General features: G+C 39.9%; 1 protein-coding gene and 1 pseudogene across 2 annotated transcripts in view; one reads left to right on the top strand and one right to left on the bottom strand.

The window, feature by feature from the left end:
• PLPPR1 (phospholipid phosphatase related 1) overlaps positions 1–27,286 on the bottom strand; it is a 260,986-nt gene that overhangs the window by 99,335 nt on the left and 134,365 nt on the right. The window contains exon 2 of the mRNA XM_084783425.1: positions 25,183–25,290. Coding sequence (XP_084639551.1) covers positions 25,183–25,245 — 63 coding nt within the window. The 5' untranslated portion in view covers positions 25,246–25,290. The remainder of the gene's footprint in view (positions 1–25,182; positions 25,291–27,286) is intronic.
• Positions 18,250–19,501, top strand: LOC311597025 (small ribosomal subunit protein eS8-like; annotated as a pseudogene). Its single transcript has 2 exons — positions 18,250–18,295; positions 18,827–19,501. The product of its transcript is annotated as a small ribosomal subunit protein eS8-like (transcript).

The raw sequence follows: 27,286 nt of genomic DNA, 5'->3' as shown, positions 1-27,286 counted from the left end.
GTTAGATGGGTACTTTAATTCCTACTGATGTACAGGAGAAATATTATAAAATCCCACCAATGAAAAGAAACAAACCCACAAATTAGTAACCCTCCTTGTACAATATGCATACAGATATCACAAACTTTAAGAACTCTGCTTTTCTTACAACAGGAATCCACAATTATGGAGAGTTGTAAACTAAAGATTACAAAATCAGTTTTGAACTGGTTAGAACACTTCTTGTCAGTAAGACTCTCTCCTCCTCTTCCTTCTCTCTCTCTCTCTCTCTCTCTCTCTCTCTCTCTCTCTCTCTCTCTCTCTCTCTCACACACACACACACACACACACACACAAACACACATACACATTCATACATACTCACAGTTACATACACTCACAGTCATACACACCCTCACTCACACACACATACACAGACACATACAAACTCTCTCTCTCTCTCTCTCTCTCTCTCTCTCTCTCTCTCTCTCTTCTCTCTCTCTCTCTCTCTCTCTCTCTCTCTCTCTCTCTCTCTCTGTCTCTCTCTGTCTCTGTCTCTGTCTCTCTCTCTCTCTCTCTCTCTCTCTCTCTCTCTCTCTCTCTCTCTCTCTCTCTCTCTCACACACACACACACACACACAACACACACACTTTCTAAAATATATAGCTTAATCTTCAGGGACCTTGGTTGCCCATTTTATGTTTGATGCATTCATGTGAACTAAAGTGACTCAGGCTCTTCTGTGAGGACATTCCCAGGTATCAGAATGTTCCAAAGATGAATTTGACTCAAAGGTCCTCTGTAGCGTCGATATTTAAGACAACCTTGGTTTACTAGAGAAGCATAGACACCCAATACCTCCAGAGCTCCAACTCTTTGGGGTGGTTTGTTCACTAAGAAGGTTCATAGATTGCCACAGTTTCCAAGGCCCAACAGAAAGGCCTACCTATGACTCTGCTTCCTCAATGCATAGGGACTACAGCTGCAGTGTGAGCATCATCCTGGTTAGAACTCAAAGCCAGAGTCAGCAATACCTTCATCTTTGCATGAGCCAAGTGGAGGCACCGTTTAAAGGACTCAGGGAGGAAGGTCAATGCCAGGGCAGAATGATGGGAGTGCTGGCACAAAACGTGACCTTTCCTTCTTGTGGCATTGCCTCCACAGTGTGAGATCATCCTTTCTTTGGAATATTTAATTTCCTCTATTCACAGTGGTATAAATTCTATGAAAGGACAGGCATTGCATACCCAACAAACCATTCTACAACATGTAAAAAAAAAACCAGCATTAAAGAGGCCATTTATTAGGTAATAAGAGCAACACAGGCTAAATTATTTGCAAACTGCAAACTTTCTTAATGCACTGAGATCATTTTTCTAGTATAATCTGACTGCCCTTCTGAAGACAAAAAGGACATTAAGAGAAATGTATCACTAGGCGAATCAAGTCAAGGTTATTTTCAGACCAAATTTCAAGTTATATTTATACATTACTATGCATGCCAATCATAAGTCAAAATAAACATATACCCCTCTTTCAAATTGCCTTTCTCTGGTCTGATCCTAACAAGGCAAATACATTCTGGTTTGTAAGGAGCAAAGAACATTTGTTATCATAAAAAAAAAACCATTTGAAAAACATATATTCTCAATGATATGATTTTCCTTATTTTGGAATATAAATGACTGCAGAAAAACACATATGAACACAGATAATACAGAAATAGATGTGCGTATCACCCCCCCCCCACGCAAGTCTGCCTTTTTCTTCTAAGCCTTACTTGATCCATAGAATACAAATTTCACTGCCTTATTTTATAGGCTATTAGACTTGATGAAATTTTTTTTCCTTGATGGTTTCAATTTAAAGATGCACCAAATGTAATCTGGAAGACTCAAAATGATTTCTTCAAGGTCACGCAGCACATACATGAATGATGATGAAACCCTCTGCCTCCTGATCTCTGGAGCACCCACCATTTTCAAAGAACAAAAGTGCCTTACCTTACAACAATGGTTCCCAACTGGCCTGTGATCCTTTAATACAGTTCCCCATGTTGTGGTGGCCTCCAACCATAAACTTATTTTGTTGCTACTTCATACTGTAATTTTGCTATTGTTATGAACCATAATATAGATATCTGTATTTTTCCGGTGGTCTCAGATGATTCCTGTGAAAGGGTCATTCGACACCCCACCCCACCCCCAACCCCCAAGTCTCTGCCTTAAAAATCTCTGCAGAGTCACATGCAGTTTAAAAAGAAGGAAGTACTTTGCCTACTCTGTAAGCCAGGGTGGGAATGGAAGACACTGCTCTACTGTGATAGAAGAAAACAATTCCTTGCATGGCCTTAGTGCTGATGCTGCCCCCACATTCTTCAGTACTGACAGAGTTGATGCTGTTTAAAACATGTGTCTGCTGCAGGAGGTGAGAAACTCAGTGATCTGAAGCCTCGGGCCATTTGACATTACTTCTGGCTGTTGGCAAATGCCATTCAATTCTGTACAGTAGGGTTTATTGCACAGCATTGGGGGTGGTGAGCTCTCTGCCATAGTTACTTGGCACTGGCTGTTTCCTTCCAAGAGTGACGATGCCTGAGGCTTTTCTGAGACTCAAGTAGTATACAGGCTCCATGCAGGGAGGACCAACGTGCCTATGAATCAATGCCCCAGGAGTAAAGCTGAAACAATACAGGACTTTATAGAAACACTCCAGTTCCCCTGCCACTCTGTTGGGATAACTTGTAGAAGTCTCCATTGTATTAACTCCCAGTCCTCTACAATGATAACCTGCTTTTAATGCATGTTAAAGTCATTCCTTTTCCATTTCTCTGCTTGATATAAGTTTCTGGGATTACCACCCAGGTGGACTCCTTATATTTAAAGTGTTATTTTAGAGGGAAGTGATGGTGATAAGTCACAGCATTGTATGTATTATATGAGAAGCAACTGAGGTCCTTCTTTGCCTTGAAATTTTTTTCATAGAATTTGACACTTTGTATAGAATGCATGCTTGAACAATCAATCCAAAGACAAACATTTCATACAATTAGGACTTGTTTTCCAATGGGAAGAGTCCACACACAACCTTGAAACATGTCAGATGAGATTAATTGGCTATTTTGCATCTTTTGCTTGAGGAGTATGTCAGAATTATCTATGTTTACATTCAGTTCTGTCAAAATAGACTGATTTCTGCAGATTGTAAACAAATCATATAGGTAGATTCTGTGTACACCATTAGATTGATAATCAGCCATTGCAGCTTTCACTTGAGCTAGGGGGCCATGCCAAAGCCAGTCAAATATCTACAGGCAACAATTGCTGACTACACAGAATCCTATAAGCAATGTTTCCTTGGGCAAAATTGGGTGACTGGGGCAGGGGTGGGTGTCTGGGCATGACATGAAAAGATTGAGCTTAACTGAACTGTCTGATTGCATGTCTCAGGGGCTTTGCTGAGCTGATAAATGCTGGGTCTTCACACCGTGTGCTTCTAGTTAGACTGGCTGTAACCCAATGGCTACTGATGCTCCACTGGCCATGGATTGAGCATCTTTAACCTTCAAGACAACCCAGAAAAACATTGCCCTTTCACGGATGAGAGAACTAGGACCTCTTGAAGATCACAGAGCTATTCTGCCAGATGCTAAAAGCAAACATGTCCCTTAGATACCATGCTGTCTTCCTTCAGGGATGAATATTAAGCACAACAATATTTCAGTTTCAAGGTGAGTTGTCTAATACAGCGATGAAGAAAATAGTGAATAAATGTCTGATGAGAACCTACAATTTAAATAGGAAAGGGTTAGAATTCTTATTAGATGCTTAATTTAAATATGCCCACTTCTTTTCTAATCATTGTTCCTGAAACATTGTCTCCTGGCAAGAACATGAAGGCTCCCAAGACCTAGGAAGCTGAAAGTAACTCCGATAAACTCACAGAGCTATATTTGCGTGAAAGCACTTCTTTGGGTTCTTTTAGGGTACAATGTTGGGTGAAGTGAGATTTATTCAGGTCTCCCCAAGAAGAGTCCCATGTTACCATTCAAGTGTTAAAATGTAATGGCCAATTTGACAGCATTGAGAACTGAGAGTTTTAAGGGACGGTTACACAATGACAGTGTTTTTTTTTTAACCAATGGGATTATGGTCCATATTAATGAAGTTCCGTGCATTGTGACAACATGTTCTTCTTCTCCAGTGGACACAGCAACAAGACATTGTTAGACACTGAACTTGCCAGAGCCTTGATATCGAACTTTCTAGTTTTCATAATTGTAAGGCAATAAACTTATGTTCTTTATAAGCTACTCATCAAATTTCTGCCACAGTAATGCTAATGGACTAAGATATTAGGTCAAACATCAGGTGGTGTGAGGGAAAATAAGTCATTAAAATGTGGAATTTGTTTGTGGGTGCCAATATTCTTTTGTCTGCTATCAATCCATTTCCAAGCCACCTAAATTTTGTGCAGTGTATACACTATATATTCCCAGAAGAGCTAAAGATCTTCTTAAACAGAATTATAGGACTTAATATTAAAACACTGAGATACATTGCTTGGAAAGCATGCTGTACACATTAGATTTCATATAAAGTTAAGTACATAAAGAAAAGACCGAAGAAGTGCACAGAAATGAGAGCAGTGGTTAAAAAAAAAATCCACCTAAACTGACTCAGCTTTAAGTAAGCTATAAAGCACTCTTGATCACAGGGATCTTGAATTTAACAAAATTACCTTAATCACATATCTTAAATTTATTTTTAGCCTCCCATTCTCCAAGCCTTATCACTAATTCAGTTGAGATTTTTTTTCACACTCCATCTATGTTCTCTTTCTTTTTTTGGATGGCCTCTGAAGTGAATTTTGAGACAGAGGTGTGGATGCAAGTACTTGATGAAATTATCCTGGGAAACGCATTAAGGGTAGGAAGGGGAGAAAAACTAATAAGATTATCAATGAGTAGATTATCACTATGAGCAATTCTCATTCCATCTTGCCTTGTGAGAGGCTGTAGCAGCTATGTGCCACCAAGGAACTGATCCACCATGATGCTTTCCTCTTTGATAGACAGTGCTCAGGCCTCAGCCCCAAACCACTTACTCAACTAGTAGGCCTAATGTGTTTTTACAACCAGAGCAGCCTTGGGATGAGGACTCATCCTGCGTGATAGTTTCAGATACTGTCAGAATCCTTAGGATGGTCCAGGAAAACAGGCAGGGGTACACCTACTATATACACTATGAATATACAAATCCAAAGTGACTTTACTTAGTTCTTAACCTTTGCAAGAGAATGACTGTTACAGTAAATTGTATCGGTTCGGCCTAAGATGACTAATAACTCACACAGAGTCTGAAACATACTTTAAAGCTGCTAGCACTATGCTGGGTAAAATCTAAACTGATACAAATCTACTCATAAACTAACATAAACTACTCTAAACCTCATGACATACATATATCCCAAGCTCTTGCCAATCTGGTGATCCTTGGACCATTTATCTGCCCTCCCCTGCCTCCTTCCTTATCAACTGTAAACTGTCTTCCCCTCTCAACTGTCAATCTTGGCTCCTCCCTCTCCAGGAAGTCCCACCTTCCACTTCCTATCCTTCTGCCCAGCTTATTGGCTAAACAGCACTTTATTGACAGTTGTTACATCTACTCAAGACATTCCTCCACAAAAGACTCACAGAAATGATTTATAAAATGTTAATATAGCTTCTCTCCTTTCCATTCTGATAAAGAACAGTGTTTGGGTCCAGGAACACAAATTTTAAACTAGCTTACCAGTCATCCAAAGTAGGTTGATTCTGGACCAAGTATGAAAATCCTGTTCTAGTGAAGCCAAAGACTCAATTTATCTCCATATAGGACAATCATGACCTTAGAGAAAAGACCATAGATATATGTCTTTTTATATTCTCTACTTTGAAAACGTAAGTTGCTGTTCATAAAGATAATACAATGAGTGTATGCGTGAGTTAACATTGTAGGCCTAATCCTGAAAAGTCAGTTAAGTGGAAAATCATTTACACATCTAATAGCTGATACATCAGTACAAAAATTATCAGACACTCTGACATTGGACTGAGCAACACATGGTCTGCTAAAGGATCAATTGTGAAGGACAGTAGGAGAGTTGACTCTGGGAGAGAAAACTCAGGTTATATGTTGAACACTTTACCCACCCCACACTCTGCTCCCTGCCACCCTTGCATTTCTAGCCTCTCTTCCTTGTTTGTCATCTTTGTTTAGACAATTGAAATGATTTTTGTAGTTCTACTTTTGGAAACTCAGCTAATGAGTAAGTTGCCATTGACTATGGCAGGGTTAAGAGTTTAAAAATTTGGCCATAAGCCTAGTTTGTACTTAGTCATGTGACTAAGTACAAGTTTTACAAGTTACTTTATCTCAGAACTTCAGTTATCTGAAAAATATTTGGATAATGACTTGTTTAGCATGATAAATTCATGCTTTTATCATTATCTGTGGAAATGGATGTTTAATAATACGGTATTTGGTATTTAATATGCACCAGAGGTTGAGGATCACAGAGGGTACCCTAGCCAGAGATGTCAGATGTAGAAAATGATAATTACACATGTGTGTAGGAAATGCAGTTCTAAAACGGAAAATAAGAACAATCACTTATTTTACATAATGAACAATTTAACATATTAACCTGTAATTAAAGAAGAAGCTAAAATACTTGAATGTACTTCCTAAACAAGACCAACAAAGAAGCACAGTTACCCGCCCCCCAGAGGTTGTCATTGGTGAAGACCACATACAGTATGTTATAAAAAAAAAAAATCAAATGTTAAAAAGAATGATCCCCACTATTACTCCTGTTAGCTCTTTCCTAAGAAATAATATGAGACTTTGTGGGGTTTTGTAAATATAATTTATTTTCAAATTACAGTAAATATAAACAATTTTTGTATAAATAATTTCATTGAGAAAAATGTAAATAATAGTGTAATCTCAAAACTAGTTAATTTTTCTAACAAAAAGTAATACACATTCATAAAAATTTGTACTTTTGATCCCAACTCCCAGAGGAAAGCCATAGCTTTAATGCATTGATTCTCCTATAAGAACACATATATATTTCCAAAACAGCATCAAAAATTAAATCTGTGCTGCTCCATCTGCATGAATGATTATTTGGCTAAGTATAAGGATGTCTGAGAGGTTAATAAGGCTCACGGGCCACAAAACTCAGTTTCTATGAGTGAATCCACATGATAAACCCAAGGAGAGACAGTGGTGAGGGTTATCTGCCTTTCAGTACTGGTCTTCCAACAAGCACATAGTTTTATGTCTGAGCCCCAGGAAAATGAGGTCTCTATGCATAAGTTCAAGATACAATGTCCCAGGCTGGGTATGGTGGCACATGCCTTTAATTCCAGCACCCAGGAGGCAAAGATAGGTGGGTTTTTGTGAGTTTGAGGCCAGCCTGGTCTGCATAGAGAGTTCTAGGCCAGCTAGGTAGTCAAAGTAAACCATATCTTAAAAAAAAAAAAAGTAGAGGAGACCCTTTATGAGTGCAGATAGAAATTCTCATCAGAAGAATCTCAAATGGCCAAGAAACACTTAGAAAATGCTCAACATCCTTAGACATCAGGGAAACGCAAATCGAAACAATGCCGAGATGATGTCTTACACCTGTCAGAATGGCTAGATCAAAAATCCAAGTGACAGCACATGATGGCGAGGATGTGGAGAAAGGGAACACTCCTCCATTGCTGGTGGGAGTGAAAACTTGTATACAACCACTTTGAAAATCAGTCTGACATTTATTCAGAAAATTGGAAATAGCTCTACCTCAAGACCCAGCTATACCACTCCTGGGTGTATATCCAAAAGATGCTCCACCATGCAACAAAAACACTTGCCCAACTATGTTCATAGCTTTATTCTTAATAGCCAGACCCCAGAAACCTAGATGTCCCTCAATGGAAGAATGAATAAAGAAAATGTGGTACATTTACACAATGGGACACTGCTCAGCTATTCAGAAAAGAAAAGAAGTCATGAAATTGGCAGGAAAATAGATGGAACTAGAAAAGTTCATCCTTCATGTGGTAACCCAGACCCAAACCGACACACATGGTATGCACTCACTTATAAGTGGATTTTAGCCATAAAGTATAGGATAATCATACTACAATGCACAGACCCAAGGAAGACACGTAACGAGGAGGATCCAAGGGAGGATGCTGAAATTTCATTTCGAAGGGGAAATAGAAAAGACAGAGGTAGTGGTTGAAGAGAGGGAACAAGGTAGAAGAGGGAGTGCAGAAAGATGTGAGGTGATCTGTAGGGGGAAGAGGCCAGCAGAGAAAAAAAGAAACTGTGAGAGGGGGCATCTCTGTGACAAGCTGGAGACCTGAGTCAGGGTAGGCTTCTGGTAGGATATGATCGGGACTCTAGCAGAGATTTACAGTAGCAGGAGCCATAGTGATTGATGACGACATCCTCTAACTAGACAAGACTTTTAATAGAGGGAAAGGATCACCAACTCACCCACAGGAACTTCGACCCAAAATTTACCCTGCCTACAATATGTGCAGGGATAAAGATCGCACAGATAGAGTAGAGATTGAGGGAATGTCCAACCAATGCCTGATCCAACCCAGACCCACCCCATGGGAGAGAGCCAACCCATAACACTATTAACGATACTCTGCTATGCTTGCAGACAGGAGCCTAGCAGAGTTGTCCCCTGGGAAGCTCCACCCAGCAGTGGATAGAAACAGATGCTGAGACTCACAGCCAAACATTGGGAAATGAGTAGGGAGCCTTGCGGAAAAGTTGGGGGAGGGAGAAAAGGACCTGGAGGTGACAGGAGCTCCACAGGAAGACCAACAGAGCCAACTAACCAGGGCCCAGAGGGGCTTCCTGAGACTGAAGCACCAACCAAGAACCATACATGGACTGGACCTAGTCCTCCTACACAGATGGAGCCAATGGGCAGTTCAGGCTTCATGTGGGTCCTCTAGTAAGGGTAATGGGGGATGTACCTGACATTCACTCTGTTGTCAGCTTTTTGATCACTTCCCCCTGGTGGGACTGCCTTGCCAGGCCACAGGGGATGAGGACATGCTTAGTCCTGATGTGACTTGATGAGCTGTGGCAGATGGGAAGGGGAGCTCCACTTTTCTGAGGAATAGGGAAGAGGGGATGGGAGAGGGGGAGGAAGGGTGGGGCTGGGAGGAGAGAAAGGATGGTGCTATGACCAGGATGTTAAGTAAATAAAAAGAAAAAAAAATAGAAAAAGAAATCCCAGGCACGCCTGTGCAGCCGTTACAATTCTGTGTGATCAGATGTCAGCAACAGTCAGTGGCATGTTGGTTCATGTTGATACCGTGGTATCTGCCATTCATCCCCACAAGCCAGCAAAGCCTGGGAAACTCAGATCACAAATATTCTAAACCCATTCCCCTCCCCATTCCGTGAACTAGCTAATCTTACCATTTCCTCACGGGATCGCCTATTTCCGACAATATGATTTTAGTGCATTCATGCTGTTGCACTAGATGGACAGGAATCTTCAACTACACCCTCTGTGCTTTAGTAGTGGCGCTTTTAATTTTCAGTGTTACAGACTACTTTACGATAAAACAATGAGTCATCTTGTAGCAAAGTCTGCTCATATTTATGATTATTTCTAGAAGATAGATTTATATACTTTTGTATTTTCAGCACATTGCCAAACTCCTTTGTTCACAAACTGGTTATTTTAACCACCCTTTGAATAAGTGAACATTTCTGTTGTTTATTTTTACAGTCTGGAAGGCCTAGGAGATGTATTAAGGGTAGCACTTAGGTGTGCATGGTTCTTCTTCAGACAGCCATCTTTGAGCTGAGAGCTACTTAGAGTCTGAAGGGCGTGTTAGTCCAGAGTCACCGTTTCAACCTACAACTTCATGGAAATGTGCTTCTGATTGTATAAAGGGATCTCCTCCATAAGTCATTTTAATGGAAAAATGTCTTTTTTCCAATGTCTTATTAACTAGAACATGGCTAAGTAAACCTGTGCCATCTAAATGATGCAGGATGTCATGAGGACACTTAGTGAGAAGCCACTTAGGTTGTGAGATTTTTCTCTTTTCCCCGCTCATTTGTATGTAGGATGTAATTCTATATTCCCTTAGAAGAGGGAAATGACCCCATGCTTGTGACTCCGGCTAATGAAATGTTAGTGGAAATGACATACCTGCCTAATTATAAGCTTTAAAGGTCAGCTTTACGAGTCTGCAAGTCTGTTTTCCTTTACCAAAGAAAGCATGGGACCACACTGAGATAGAGTCTCCAGAAGGGAATGAGATGAACAGAGAACTCTCAACAACATACTTGGCCTACAGTATAAGAAAACAGCCCCTGTGTTAGTCAAGCCACTTAACATTTAGGCCCAGTGAGTTACAGTGCAGAATCTATCCCATATAGTAAGGCTCAACAACTGGGGGTGATTTGTATACATTTTCTAATCTTCTACACAGATATAACCATGTCTACAAAAGTATTTAGATGTTTCAACAGTATAAACACATTTTACATTTTGTATTTTGATATATTAAAGGCACAATACAAACTAATGCATATTCACAAAATCATTTACATCTTACAAAACTCTACGCACCAAACGTAGCTTGGAAGTTACCTCTGAAGAGGCAAAGGAGTAATGCCTTCCTGTAAAGAAAGAATACGTGGGAGCTGGGGCTGTCTCAGGTAAGCCTTATTATTATGTTTTAAATCCAAACCAAGTAATGTCAAAATGCTGAAATTCTGCATAGCTAAATTACAAAGGCTTCACTGATTATTTCGTCTACTATTTAGAATCTGATTGAAGTCACTCAACATACATTTTTAGAAGCAATGTTATATTGGGAACAGAGAGACAGCTCAGTGGTTAAGAGTACCGCTGCTTTGCAGGCGACCCAGTTCAGATCTTAGCACTCACATGGCCACTCAAAACTATCTGTAATCCCAGTTCCAGAGGACCCGGTGTCCTCTTTTAACGTCCGTGGTCACCATGCCTGCATGTGGTGTACAGACGTACCTGCAGGCAAGGCACTCATGCACATAAAAATAAAAGTAACTAAATATTCTAAAATATTTTTTAGAAAGAAGTTATTTAATACCAATTCGAGCTGAAAGTGTTTTCTGAGTCTCATCAGTCAATATAAATCTCCATCAAACCAAATGATTTCCCAAAGAGCTCTAGGTAGTTAAAAAAATCTATCTGGATCAAAATATAAAAACGTTCTCTAGGGTCTTCAAAGAAGAGAGGCTCTAGGAGGAGAACTTTACATTTCTGCAGTTCTGTGTGTCTTCATTTCTGGCCTCAACACATAAACAATGACTTCCTTTTTCTAATCCAGTGCTTCCTAATGCTGTGACCCCTCAATACAGTTCCTCGATTGTGGTGACCCCAACCACAAAAGTATTTCATTGCTACTTCACAACTGTAATGTTGCTACTGTAATGAACTGCAATGTAAATATCCACTACATAAGACATCTGATATGTGACTCATGTGGGGTTGCAAGCCATAGGTTGAGAACCACTATTTTAATTAATTCTCCACTGGAGAAAGTTCACCTGTTCAGTGTAATAGTGACGTCCAGACATACACAGTGAGATCAAAGAATGTTTTAGTTTATATTGTAAACTTATATCCTAACTTTAATATCATTACCTGTGTTGCCTTGGGCAAGCCAACTGGCTTCCCTGTACTTCAGATTTTTTCATCGGAAACTTAAAATATGAAGAGAAATTTCAGTTACAAGGATTGATATTGTCCTACTGATGTTTTAAACATCTAGTTTTAAAGTAGTATCAGATTTCCGAAATGATACATTTGGTGATAGAACAGCAGTATCTGTGGATTGGGAGGAGCGGAGATGTCTGAAGGGAACTGTTCATTTTATTGACATGTTGACAAGAGCACGGGCGCTCTTAGCCTGCTCGTTCCTTCCCCACCCTCCTCTACATTACACGTGAGGCTGCATACATTTTTAATATAATTTGTAGGAACATGTACTTTCCCCAAGAGTTGAGTTGGGTCTTGATTGTCTTTGAAAGTGCACATTGCAGGAAGCAGACTTGACTATTGAGGGAAGCAGGAGGAGAAGTTAGCATGGGCAGGCAGGAAAGCAGGCGGGGGTGGGGGGGTGGGGGGGTGGGGAGTGGGGGTGGGGTGGGGTGAGGTGGATTCCCAACCCCATCTCTGTTACTTAGGATCACGTTAACTGACTCACTCCAAACCTGTGTCCTCTTCTCATGGTCCCTCGGCATTCAGGACAAGATCATCGCTAGCCCTCACCTTTTACTTTGGGAGTGTGTATTTTAAATGTGACCTGGCCCCCTGTGTATCCTGCTTCGAAAAACTCAGTGCTGAGAAGCAGAGGAGCTTTCTCTCACCTGGAAAAGATCTGAAGACAAGGATAGCATCCTGTCTTTTTTAATACTAGCCTGGGAACTTTGATACTTACAAAAATGGACACTTGAATATTGATTGCACTGAAAACACCACTCAAATGATGTTTTCACAGGAAAATACAGGAGAAAAAGTTTTGTCATTATTTGTCATTGTAACTTAAAAGTCACACCATTTTATTGCCCTGTTATTTAGTAAACTCTTGAAGTTTCTTCCTAAAACCATTTATGCCACAAAGGTTCATATATCAGAGTATTAAACTACCCAGAGACTGTCTTTTCTGTCAGTGTTTGCTGTGTGCGTGCATGCATGCGTGTGTGTGTGTGTGTGTGTGTGTGTGTGCAGGTGCACACAGGCACAAGTGTATAGTTGCCTTACTTTTATCTTTGTGTCAAAACTGCTACTTTAAAATTATTCTTGTCAAGTATGTATTACTTAGCAGGAGTGCTCACCTCATTAATTTTTCAAAAGCTCCCATGATGCAGTTCTATTTCTTTCTATTTAACAAAGTAATTGAAATCTTAAAGGACAAACTCAAGTTTATATCAGCAACCAATGACAGAGCCAGAAGCTTCACAACAACTTATATTTTCCCATTTATTATAGATGAGGATAAGATTTTTTTTAAACTTTCCTATAATCAGGAACCAGTAAGTTTTTTTAAAAATTGGAGACAAGATTTTTCAATATGAATTAGGTTTAAAAATCTTAGAGAGCCAGAATGTGAGCCTCAGACACAGATAGTTAACACAGCCAAATCTAAGCAACTGCAACCTCAGGCAACCTCAGGCAACCTCAGGCTAGATAGGAAGGTGAGGAGGCACCCTTCTTCCAAAACTAGAGGCCTGAGACAATAGAGGCAGCAGAACATGGCTGCACATGTCTGTAAATCCAGCACTTAGGGGGCCAGTGGCAGCAGATCTTTGTGAATTTGGGGCCAGCCTGGTCTACAAAGCAAGTCCAAAACAGCCAAGGCTATAAAGAAAAAAAAAAAGACAATAGGCATTGATGGCAGTTGACACTCAAAAGTGATGTGGTGCTCCTTCCCTTTCTCCTTAAAGAAATAGACTCAGCATTATCAAGTTCTTGCTGAATACATATCACTTATCCTCAGGATGTGAGCTATCATCAACATCTGGTAAGTTCAATTTGAGAGAAATGAATTGTCAAACACAGGCAATAAAAGTTACAGGTACAATCAACGACCAAAATGAAAAAAAAAAAAAAACCTGTCCCATGCATACACGTAAACCTTATATAAAGGTTTCTAGCTTTCTGAGGAAGCATGGCTCCATATAGAGTTTTGGTCTTAGCACAAACACATTTGAAAGAAATTTGGTGGCACAGTGTAGTCACGATTTTACGGCGAATGCAGTAAAAGTGTCCTTGGAGGAATCTATTTGTATGTGGAGAAAAACAGATGTCTATTTTTTTGAAAGGGGCACGGGAGAGCACAAACAGCACACACTGTTATTGTTCAGACTCTTGAGATGCCAATTTGAGGGTCTTCCCTTAGGGAAATGCTCTTCCTATAGATTCTCAAGTATGAAATGTGTGGCACAGATAACAGATAAAGGCAAGATAAAGAAAGCAGGAAGAGAAAGGGGGAGGGCACCAAAGAGCACAAAGAACAAAGACGTAGAATTCGGAAAGACTCCTGATTCCTCTGCTACAGTTTTTTTTTAACTGTCATATTCTAAGTCATGTGTCTTTTCCTTCCTTCCTTTTTTCTTTTCTGTTCTGTTCTGTTTTGTTTTGAGATAGAGTTTCTGTGTGTAGCCTGGTTGTCCTGGACTTGCTTTGTAGATCAGGCTGGCCTTGAACTCACAGAGATCTGCTTGTCTCTGCCTCTCTGAGCACTGGATTAAAGGCATGCGCACCCGCCGGTGGCACCATCACCAGATAAGTCCTGTGTCCTGATGCTCCCCCCACCCCAAATATTATTGACTATAAGGCACAGAAACAAAGCTGAGCAAGGCTGTGTCTTCTGTTAAAATGAATTTTCTTTCTCCTACTCTGCCTTCTCTATCTTTTGTCCAGTCAGCACTTGCTACTTTTGTGTACTTACTGTAATTAAGTCAGTGAAGAGCTAAAGTCTACTGGTCAGAAACAGCACAATGGGTCGTCTTGGAGTTTTAGATTCTGGATCACTCTTTCATTAGCGCTAAAACCTTTACATTCTAGACTCTCAGATCAGTATCCACTTGTCAAGCTTTCCATGTCAGAGCCTCTGGTCGGAGACAAACCTGCCGGCCCTGGGAATACAAAGGATTCACTCTGCATGCTCAACAACCCAGGCTCGGGTGCCAGAATCCCCTGCCTTGTCCACTTTTCATCCTAGTCTGAACCTACCCTCCACTCCTCCCAAAGCTCTGCCTCTTCCTGTGGTCCAACCACTACTCTCTGCATGTGCTTGTGTAATCTATAAACACTCTCCCCTCTCACTTTTGCACAGCTCCAGAGCTGCCCTGGGCAATGCTGTCACTGCCATGAGACCTTTTATGTTGCTCACTACCTCATCAGGCAGTTCCCTACTGCTTTTTACAAGTGAATCCGAAGCGAGTTCCTGTTTCCCCAGGAAAGTTTGAAGTATAGATTTTTGGTTCGCGTCTATTCTCCTCACCAAGTGCCAGGAATAAATCAAACATCTTCAGCCCCAAGGCTGTGCTCATAAAAGTAACTGAGAAAATGCATGTGGGAGTTTAGCAATGGGCAGCGGGCATCTCTCATCCTCACCCTGTGTTATACATTCCTTTGAGCAAGGCTAAGAAATCCTGGCTTTGCCAGGTGTGGTGGTGCATTCGGGAGGCAGAGGCAGGTGGATCTCTGTGAGTTCTAGGCCAGACTGGTCTACAAAGTGAGTCTAGGACAGCCAAGGCTACACAGAGAAACCCTATCTCAAAAAACAAAACAAAACAAACAAACAAACAAACAAACAAAAGGCAAACACATAATGCCTCGGAGAAACTCTAGACCCTGACAATTTTGTTGAGTTAGTAAATTGATGGGCTGGGCATAGTGGTACAAGCCTGTAATCCCAGCACTCAGGGAGGCAAAGGCAGGCAGAACTCTATGAGTTTGAGGCCCAGCCTTATCCAGGAAAGCCAAGGCTACACAGAGAAACCCTGTCTTGAAAAATAAATAAATAGGAATTAGAAATGATCATTCTAAGTGAGATAACTCAGATCCAAAAAGACACGCATGGTATATACTCTCTTATATATGGATTTTAACCCAACATTGATGGGTCCTCAGAGCGACTCCATGCAGCAGAGGATAGGGACAGTTACGGAGATTCAAATCTGGACACTGGACAGAGTGCCACGAGTGTAGGGTGACCCTATCAGGCCACAGAGGAAGAGGTCATATGTAGTACAGGGGACACTAGATAAACTAAGGCCAGACTTTAGGGAAGAGGGATCCCCTTTCGAAGGACTAGGGGAGGGAGAGAAAGGGGATGAGAGAGGGAATGGGATTGGGAGTTCATGAGGGAGGGGATGGTATTGGGAGGGGATGAGGGAGGGGGTTACAATTGGGTTGTAAAGAATTCAAACTGCAGAACAAGCAGGTAATTTATATTCCTAATCCCATTACGTGGGAATAGCTCTGAGACTGGCAGAGATAAGAATGTAAAGGCATAGAGAGGCCTCATGTTCACCACAGATTCTCTGTGACCTTAGTATTAGAGGCCACCCAGTACAGCATGAAGGAAGATTTGCAGATGCCTTACATCGGCTCGTACAATGAAGAGAAAATTAGCTAATTGTTCTGCACATTCTGCACACCTCATACAATTATAATGTTAGAACTATATAATGATTGTGAGAAATTATGTTTTCAGAACAAAAGAACTAGAAACTGATACTGGATCAGACCTGACAGGATTCATTCCTCTCAGCATGATGGACGCTGACATCCTGCATCCTCCTAGCTCCAGCCCCAGACGACTTTGTTGCCATCAGATTTGGACAGCTTCGCAGACAACATTCTAGAAAACTTCTGATCCAATTTGGACCACCATTTCAATCTCCTATTAAGCCTGGAATCTCTTGACATTTAGAAACTGGACCACAAATGCTATACCTGGCTTGCTTAATTTAACATTTTCCCCAAATTTTGGAGGCCCCTTCTAAGGTATTATTTGCCCCAATTTAGCCTGAAAAAACCTTAAAAGAATGATGCCCCATTCCCTCTAAGGGAGGTGGAGTGGGTTTCTGTTTGCTCGTTTGGTCTACAAATGCTTATTCCCATCAGGAGGTGTCATAAGTCATTATTATTATACAGAGAAAAAACTAGGTGAAACTCAGGGACCTCTCTCTCTCTCTCTCTTTTTTTTTATCTTGCATATGTAGGTAAGGAAATAATAGCTGAAAAGAAAGAAAGGGAGACAAGACCATAGAGGGAGGATAGAACAAAAGCTAGATGATTGAACCTGCTCTTTAACTCAAGGCCTTAATTGTTACTTATAATGAAGGTTATGTCTAAGTCATTGCTATAGAATTTAGTATATTGATACAAAACATGGGCATGTCAAATACTTGTCAGATTCCAGCACAAAGATATACATCTTTAGTCTAACAGATAGATATGACTATTGATATATGAGGTAAAATAGTTAAATAAGATCTTCAAAAGCCTCAGAGACACACAGAATATGGCATTTAAAGTTGTTTTTATAATCCTAAAGTTTCTTTGACAACAAGGCAAGTTAACTCCTGACGACACCCTGCTGACCTCAAAGAAGATGATGAGCATCAAAGAGCCTCCTTATGGAGATGGATTCAAATGTAGCAAACCACATGTCCTCACTCCTGCCACAAACAGAATTCTGCCTAAAAATGGGCAGTTTAGATGTAGGCAGAGTTGAAGGCTGCACTCTGCTAAGACAGAGTAAGCAAGTCCTAAATAGTTGCTGCCTTGCGAATAAGTCTGGCAGAGATATTGGGCCAGAAGGCCAAAGATGAGGCTCCAGCATTATAGAGAGTGGTGGGTGACTGTCCGGCAGTAAACTGTCTCAGTCAATTTGTTCATTTTGGAAGTTGCTAACCTAAACTGCTGGTTCACTCAGGAATTTAAGTTTTAATCCTCCTCAAGTCTCTGAAGGGCACTGAAGGCCAAACAGTTTAGTTTTACAATCAAGTTTAGTTGGTTAGGGGAACAAGATCTTTTTAGATCAAGATAAAGGAGTTACGTTATTAGAGTTGATATAGGATAGATATTGAATTTCATTCAGAAATTTAGACCCAACAAGACAGGAAAGATGTTTACTTTAAGCTTGACAAATACAAATAGCCGAACCACTATGAATGTAAGATTTATAGAACTCAGGATTGTCACATGGTTTTCCCTGTTGTATGTGGTTTGTTTTATACATGTGTAATAAAAGAAATGCATTTGGGGGAAAATCACAAAAGCAAGAAAGAAGGAAAGAAAGAAAGAAAGAAAGAAAGAAAGAAAGAAAGATAAATAAGAATTGGTAGAAAAGAAAAACAAATAAATAAATATTGGTAGAAAAATAAATTGATGGAATAAAATAGATAAAATATAGTAAAAATACAGTTAACTCTCTTCCCACACTTCTCCTTTTCCTCTCTTTCTCTCTCTCTCTCTCTCTCTCTCCTTCCCTCCTTCCCTCCCTCCCTCCTGTCTTTCTCTGTCTTTCTGTTGAATTTACAGGTTAAGTTGAAGCAGAAAAGGACCAAAAACTCTGAGTGGTAGTGTATAAATGCAAGCCCCAACGGCCCCACATGTGGGCAGAGAAGTGTTACAGATCAATCTCAGCATTGGGGTTTGGGCCTTAGTGTCCGTTGATACAGGACATGAGGACTCCTGTTGGAAAGTTACTCTTCACTTTTGAGAAAGAAGGTACTGAGAACCTAGCTACCAGCACACGAAGAACACAGAGACAGAGTACTCTGACTTTGAGCCATGGAAGTTGAAGCTCCAATAATAAAACCAAAGTAATATTCATTCAAAACCTCTCCCCATAGTATTACTCCTCAAACCTAGTATGCACATGTACCCTAAAAGAATCTGTCTACTGTGAGCTGTGGCAGCAGACACACAAATAAGAGGGCTAATCACAGCTCATGATTCTGAGAGTAAAATGTACCCGGTACAATTAAAGACACTCAAGAAAGCCCAAAGCTATGAAATAACACTATAAGATAGGAAGATCTATCTATCTATCTATCTATCTATCTATCTATCTATCTATCTATCTATCCATCTATCTATCTATCTATTTATTTTTGAGGCCAGATTTCTCTGTGTAGCCTTGGCTGTCCTAGACTCGCTCTGTAGACCAGGATGGCCTTGAACTCACAGGAATCTGCCCGCCTCTGCTTCCCGAGTGCTGGGATTAAGATGTAATAAACCTCACAGAGCTTTTTCCAGCTCGCGCCAACCGATGGGAGAACTGGCACAAACACCGGAAAACCAGGATAAGAGAAAGCCCTGCCACAAGAAACGGAAGTACGAGCTGGGGTGGCCTGTTGTCAACACTAAGATTGGCCCTGGTGCGCACGCGCACACACTGTCCAAGTCTGAGGAGGCAATAAAAAGTACCATGTCCTAAGATTGGATGTGGGGTACTTTCCCTGAAGCTCTGAGTGTTGTACCGGCAAAACAAAGATCTTCAATGCTGTCTACAATGCATCCAATAGCCAGCTTGTCTGGATCAGGATCCTGGTAAAGAACTGCATCATGCTTATTGATGGCACACCGTATGACAGTGGTTCGAGTCCCACTACGCACTGCCCCTGGGCCACAAGAAGGGGGCCAAGCTGACATCTAAGGAGGAAGAGATTTTAAACAAACAAACAAAAAAGATCAAAGAAATTTCAGGAGAAATACAACGAGAGAAAGAAGAACACCAAAATCAGCAGGGCTCTGGAGGCGCAGTTCCAGCAGGGCAAGCTTCTTGCCTGTATTGTCCCAAGTCCAGGGCAGTGTGGCTGAGTAGATGGCTATGTGCTGGAGGGCAAGGAACTAGAGCTCTATCTGAGGAAGCCCGAAAAGGCAAATAAACCATTCATGGCTCATGTAATAAAGGTGTTTACTATTCTATAAAAAAAACCACGGAGGGAGGGAGGAATGGGAGGACACAAGGGATGGGATAACAATTGAGATGTAATATGAATAAATTAATAAAATATATTTTTAAAAAACCACAGAGAACTTTTATAAGTTAAATAGAAACAAGATGAATAAAGAGGAAAAGTTTAGAAAGAAGTGGGAAGATGTAAGAGACACAGAAAGCTGTCACAGTGAAAAGAACATAGAATACTACCTAGGTGTCCATTGTTGGGTGACTTTTCCTGGGGGAGGGAATGAACAAACATCTATTCACCCAGGGAGGGCATTAATGGCAGATTAAAGAAATTATTCCACTCGGCTCTAACTTAATGAGTCGGTGACTTTATTGGGTTTACAAGAGCACGAGTGATGCAAAGGCAGTTAAGTTACTGAAAAGCCCACTCAGGTCTGGGTGATGAGTCATGAAAGCTGTATGCTTGAAGCTCCCTTCATGATCCGTATCAGCCAGCAGGACCGTCTCTCCTCCCCAGAAATTGCTTTCTTGATTTTATAATCTTAAAGAGGGACTTTGTGAGCCTCGTTAAGTTTCAAGAACTTTTGTTGTTGTTGTTGTTGTTTTGAGACAGGGTTTCTCTGTGAAGCCTAGACTCACTTTGTAGGCCAGGTTAGCCTTGAACTCACAAAGATCTTTCTGTATCTGCCTCGTGAGTGCTAGGATTACAGGTCTTTGTGCCCGGCTCAATAACTTTCTAAGCCATGCAATTTTTGTTCTTTTTTTGAGTTTCATGAGCCCCCTTCTTCCTCTTCCTTTCTCCCTCCACACGGGCACGTTTTAATCAGGATGAGATAGCTTTCTGTCATTATCTTGAAAATACAAAACAAATCAGAGTAGAAATTCACATTTAAAAACTGGAGCACACCCAGGAAAGAGGCAAATATTAGAATCAACAGAAAAGAAAAAGCAGATCACCTGTTGAGGATGCTGGGGCAGTTGGCAGCAGCAATGATAAAGTCAGGGAGTAACAGGGAACAGAATAGTGTTGACTGTTTCAGCCTTGTAAACTCAATGCTAACTAAAGTCATCATTCCTTACTTATCACAACACAAAGCCAACTTCACACAAGTGATAAAGATCTTTATGATTTGTGACTTCCGAAGAATCTGCTGATGGATAAACTAAGGATTAAAACTACGTTGAGACCCCATCTCATCCCAGTCAGAATGGTATCAGTCACTCAAATGACAAATGGTGCCATGGATGTGAGGAAAGAGGAACTTGTAGTCACTGTTGGTGGGAGTAACACTATGTAGCCAGTGTGGAAATCAGTGTGGGGGCTTCTCACAAAGCTAGAAATGGAACTACTGTATGTCCAAGCTACACCTGTCTCAGTCATATACACAAAGGACTCCATAGCTTCCATGCTCATCACTGAATAACACCCAGGAAACAGAAGTCATCTAGACTTCCATCAGCTGACGAATGGATAATTAAAATGTGGTACATACAAACAATAGGATTTCATCAAGCTGTAAAGAACAACAGAAACATGGATTTTGCAGGAAAATGGATGGAGCTAGAAAAGGTAACCCAGACACAGAAAGATAAACACCACGTGTTCTTTCTCAGGTCAGAACCCTTGCTTCAGTCTTTAGATTTGTATGTTTATCCTGGAATGCCTGTAGAAGCCAGGAAACCAGAAAAAGGTCCACTGGGATAGAGAATGCCTCAGTGGTAGACTGTATGTGATATGAAAGCACACAGTGGAATACTGCAATGGAAAGGTTTAAGTAGGAATGGGGGATGAAGGCAGAGGTAGGGTTAGCTGAAATGAAGGGTGTATCAAATAGCCCAGTGGAAACCTGCTACTATGTAATCCAATTTAAAAAAAAATATAGGTGTAAAGAAATGTGCTATAAAATGAGATCATGGATATTGGGTAGTGCTGCTCCAGCACCAGGTGCTGGTCTCTCCTAAGTAACCATAGATCAGGGAGGGCTACAGGCCCACAAAACAATGCTTTGGCCACTTGTCTTGGTCATTCACCGGAAATGATTTGTAAGATCATTTTCTGAAGATACGACACACCTGGATGTGAGGTGTATAGAAATCAATACAGACTTGAGCTGAAAGCTTCCTCCCTGTGTGAGCTTTCATAGAACCAGATGCTACTATACAGGCTGCCACTGGAGGCACTAATGGGCTTAACCTAGATGCGAACCCTATAGACTATAATACCCACCTGCCAGGCAAGCTGCACACACTGATGCAATTGTGGCATGGCTGTTAGGAGAGTAATCACCTGCTCTCTGACTGGGTTGGAGTCTCACTCCACGGGAGAGAATTCACTATAAACACAGTAAAACTCTCATGCTGAAGAGAAGGTTTAGCTAAATTGACGTGGCACAGAACTCCCTTCTAAATATTTAATTTTACACACATAGACAAATGCTACCCTCTGCCTTTATCAGAGGAATTGCTCTTTGTTTTGAAAGGCAGTGTACCTACAGAGAAGGAGACTCATTCTCTCTCAAAATGAACCCCTAATTGGTCGTTCAGTACAATGTAGTCAGCCTGAAACCATCCATGCAAAACAACAAAAATAGACTCATCTGGTTGTATTTACGTATTTGTGCGTGCGCGTGTGCGTGTGCGTGTGTGTGTGTGTGTGTGTGTGTGTATGTAGGATAATCATGGAAGAAAAGGCTATCAATTTAAGAATGGGGGCATGGAAAGAGTTGGAGGGAGGGACTAGATGGAAGAAAAGGAATTATATTTTAATAACATTATATAAAAATAAAAAGTACACATGAATCACATTCTTTGTTGAAAGACTTTGGTCACACCAGCAACATTTTACTTTTCTTGGGGAAAATACTGAAGCAAATATGGAAAAATTTTAAGTTTTGTTCTTGGTGTGTTTGGGGACTTATTTTCTTGTGTCTAATAATATCTTTCTTAATTAAAAAAATTCACTAATGCAATTGACACTGTTTAATTTTTTTGTTCACTTTACATCCCAATAGTAGCTCCCTTCCTCATCACCTCAGTCTTCAGAAAGGAAACACCCTCCTCCCCTGTCATCTGACCTCAGCTTATTAAGTCTCATCTTGATTGCCTGTATTCTCTTCCTCTGTGGCCTGGTAAGGCCATGCTGGCAAAGATGTAGAGAAAGGGGAACACTTCTCCATTGCTGGTGGGAGTGAAAACTTGTACAATTACTGTGGAAATCAATCTGGCACATTCTCAGAAAATTGGGAATAGTTCTACCTCAAGAGCCAGCTATAAGACTCCTGGCCATATATCGGAAAGACACTCCACCACACAACAAGGAAATTTGCTCTACTATGTTCATAGCAGCTTTATTCATAATAGGGAGAATCTGGAAAAAACCTAGATGTCCCTCAACTGAAGAATGTATAAAGAAACTATGGTACATTTATACAATGAAATACTACTCAAATACGAAAACCAAATCTTGAAATTTGCAGGCAAATGAGTGGAACCAGAAGCAATTGACACTTTTAATCTAGTGATTTGGGCTACATTTTCTGATACTTTTGTTGCAGTGTCTGGAAGAAGTAAAAAAAAAATCTACTTTTTAAATGAATGAAATATATGAGGATCATGGGAGCCACTTTACGGTTCTTTTTCTCTTCTTTTTCAACTAAGTTCCACCGCAGCCTCCATCCCTGGCCCCACCTATTCTGAAGAGGCAGTAATGAGACATCACGAACTCCTGTGCAGAGTAAGAATAGCAATACAGCAAGAAAAGGGACGGACCATTTCTCCTCTCCCAGGTTTTAAAACTCATTCTTATGACAGCACCTAGGGAGCCACAGAAGGATGAATTTATCTCTCCAGCTTCTTTTTCACCAGCCATGGTCATCATTCACACATTAGAGAGCTAAAAGCCTTCAGAAAGTACAGTTTTCAGCAATAAAGTGTCCCTTACATTGAAACTTGATTCTTGTTGGATTTGAAGGTAAATCTAAAATAAAAGTGTGCTGGAAGAATAAAGATGATGACAGGTGAGTTGTTCCCCAGCATCCTCTAGAATCCAATACATTTTATTTTTTTATAACAAAAGAGAGAACACTAAAAAATCAAACAATATTCTATATTTTGCATAGGCAGCAAAAAGATACCCCTTTTATCTATTTCAAGAAGGAAGAGAAGGAGGAGGAGGAGGAGGAGGAAGAAGAAGAAGGAGAAGGAGGAAGAGAAAAAGAAGAAGAAGAAGAAGAAGAAGAAGAAGAAGAAGAAGAAGAAGAAGAAGAAGAAGAAGAACTACAATTCATATACTGTGTTGTTACTATCTGACTGATGTTGTCCATAGCATTGTAAGTCAAAGGTAATGTATGCGTGTTGTAGAGATATGCTCTTTGTTTATGCTTCCAGAATTTTAGCTTAATTAATTCTATATGACGTTTGACCTTTTCTCCACCACATTATGTAACATATGCAAGCTGTTTCACAAATATCAACCAAAAATTAAACTGCCAGGTAATACTAAACTGCCCCAAAATGATCATCAAATAAAACACACAGATCAGAATAGCCTTATGCTTATACAGCTACTATGATTCATAGGCTGCATATAAAAAGTTACTAGTATGGCCACATACAAATAGGAAGTATGTGGTCATATTTACCCACAATCCCAGTACTCACAAGACTAAAGCAGGAGGATTGCCATGAGGTTAAGGCAGTCTAGACTAAAAAAGGAAACTCTGTGTCCAAAACAAAAGAAAATCAAACAAACTAATTGAAAAAAACCCTCACAGTTGCTGAATGCCTGCATTTGCTATGACAGGTTGTAGTTTAGCCTCAGAGCCTGTTTTCACAAATAACAAATAGATCAATGCACATAATCCCCAATCAACACAAAAATGCACAGCATAGAAGATGCTCCAGCTAGCCCTTGAAACGGTGAAGCTATTCACACAGTTATCCAGACTGGATGGATACTCGGGCACTTTTCAGTCCTTTAAAGTTCATATTTTAAGCCTTATATTTATGATAAGATAATCCCTTAGATGGCTTATCTCAAGAATACCAAACCTACTATATAGATGGAAAACCAAGATTTTACTCTCAGAAAGCTTTGGAAATAGCCTTTTGGCCATATGAGCCCCAATTTTCCCAAATGTTCACATCTTTGTCACCTCCATAGCAAATACTCTGTAAAGGAAAGGGCTATGGGGAAGGATGTTGGAAGCTAGCAGAACAGATGCAGGAGAAAATTGGAGCAACTTGGAGATGCATGACTGGAATATATCACACAAACTTTTCTAACATCACAGGGAAAAAATGCATAGTGGAAATGCCAAGTGTGGTTTTTCCATCCATGGACTCCAGAGGCAAAAGACCACAAGCATTGGTAAACTGCCTACTTTATTGAATTTCTGGGAAAAGATATAGATTTTTTAAAAGAAGAATTTAATTAAAGTGCTACATTTACTTTCATAACTAATATATCTACAGGATCATTGAAAAATAAAAGAGAATAAAAATGGACTCTGTCCCAAAGACATGGTTTCAAAACCTTCTTACATATTGTTTCTTATTTAATAAATATCCTTTAAAAATTATTAATTCTCATGCCATCAAAATTTGACCCAATCATAAGATTAAGTAATTTCAGAAAAGAGCACATGTTCTCAGCGTGACATTTGTTATTACAACTTGTCCATAGCTTTAAAAACATACTCACCTCCACAAATATAAAACACGGAATGATGGAGTAACTGCGTTGAGTGTTGTTTCCGACGGCCATTTCTCAAACCATGTGGTGAGCCTCCACCGTCTGAAACTGTCCAGGCTGAAATGGATATAGATTACAAGGTGTAAGAACTGTGGGTTGTGAAGTCCCTTAGGTGCGCACACAAAAATGCCAGCCACCCTCTAGATGGGCAGGCTGAGTGCAAACAAAGCCAAAACATTCCTCTACAACAGTTGAGCCAGAACCAAACACATCCCAGCTATGAGTAGTCTTAGAGGAAAACAGACCAGGTATGGAACGTCTCATGCAAGCAGCTCTTGCAAACAAGATTCTTCCTCAAGGCCCTGCACTGTGTCTTAACCCAGCAGAGCAGCTTCTGGTATAAAACATTTCTTATTGTTGTCCTGTCAGGAATTCTCCTGCCTGTGTCTAATTCTGGTTTACAACCCTGTTTGGTCTGCTTGTTTCCCTCTGCCCTTTCCTCTCCCCTTGGGGCCAACATCTACTTCAGACACTAATCTTTCCCTTTGTTTCTGAATTGTAAGTATTTGCCCTTGCTTGTGACTACACAGCCATCAACTACTTTAGGTTAATACATCACTGACTTATCTTTCTGTGTGCCCCCTGACCTGTGTGTATGACCCCAACATGAAACATTAAAGCAATAATCCATTCTCCATACTTACAAGAGTGGAGAAGCTAGTCAGTAGCAGATTACTCTTAAATATTTTATTAGGTCATCCCTGTCCTGCTTTGAACTGAAAATATTCTTCTATTAGGAGATAGGTTAATTTGTATTTTTCTTAATAAAATGAATGAAGCTGAGATTTTAGACTTTTAGGAGACCTTCTAGATAAAAAGAAGCGTTCTGTGACACATTTAATTCTCTTTCCCAAACAATTCCTGCCCGCAGGTCTTGAATGCCCTTAACCAGCTACTTATTGCTTTTCACTTACTCTGTTTCTATGTCATTATGACCAACAGCTCTTGGGATTTTGATATGGCGAGTTACATGGGAACTTGAGAGCTATAATAATCAACTACATCTGCTAAAGTCTTCAGTTAGCTAATTTCTCTCTACTATGTTATCCCATACCTTACCTATTCACAAAGTAAAGCTTTAAAGTAGATTTCCTCTGCATTTTAAGATGTCATATTCTCCATTGTTAATTAAAAACTTCTTTAATCAAATATCATTTATATTTTTGTAATCTCAATATGTAATTTTAAGTCTTGGGAAACTTTAAAAATGTAAATGAACATCATATGCTATGAAATGATATCTACAATATATCTATTATTTTATCATTCAAATTTGGAATTTAGGAATAACTAATATTGTCTTTATTAAAAAAGGCACATGTGTCTATGTTTTACACATTGAATTAGTAGTCACATCTTGTTTTGTTTAATTTTGCTTTCTTCAAATATCTTACAATTTACTCATCATTCTTTATGATTAAGATGTGATCTCCTGTTAGCATTGACTAACCACAATGTCATAAATATGAAAAATTTAAAAACTGATCATGTCCAAGTAATAAAGAGTGCTAGGGAAAACAAAGGCAGGATGCACATATTTTAAGTTATTTTTACATAAAATTAATAAGTAGCAACAAAAGGGAAAACTGAGATAGTGTCCTAATATAATTATGTCCTTTTACATTTGTACCATGAATATATGAACATTCTCATTTCTACACATCCGCAATATAACATTTTGTGGTCTATCTTCTTAATTACATTGATCCTAGTATAAAATAATACTTCATTGTGGTTTTAAACTTGCATTTTCTGATAACAGATAACTCTGGCCATCTTTCTATGTGTGTACCAGGCATAATTGCACTTTCATTTGTGAAATGTCTATTATAATCTTGAAACTTTTGTGACTGGCTTGTTTGCTGTATTATTTTCAGGCTGTAATTTTTCTTTGTATATTCTGGACAGTTGTCATTTAATAAATATATGTTTTATAATTATTTTCTTCCAGACTCTTGAATAATACATTTTATATCCACATTTTGCTAATGTAACAATTTTAATTAGAGACTTTAATTTCAAAGACCATTAAATACAGAAATTTATTACCCTA

The sequence above is a fragment of the Acomys minous genome (genome assembly GCF_964271855.1).
Source record: "Acomys minous genome assembly, chromosome: 1".
NCBI lineage: Eukaryota > Metazoa > Chordata > Mammalia > Rodentia > Muridae > Acomys > Acomys minous.
This window is presented reverse-complemented; position numbering and strand designations above follow the sequence as displayed.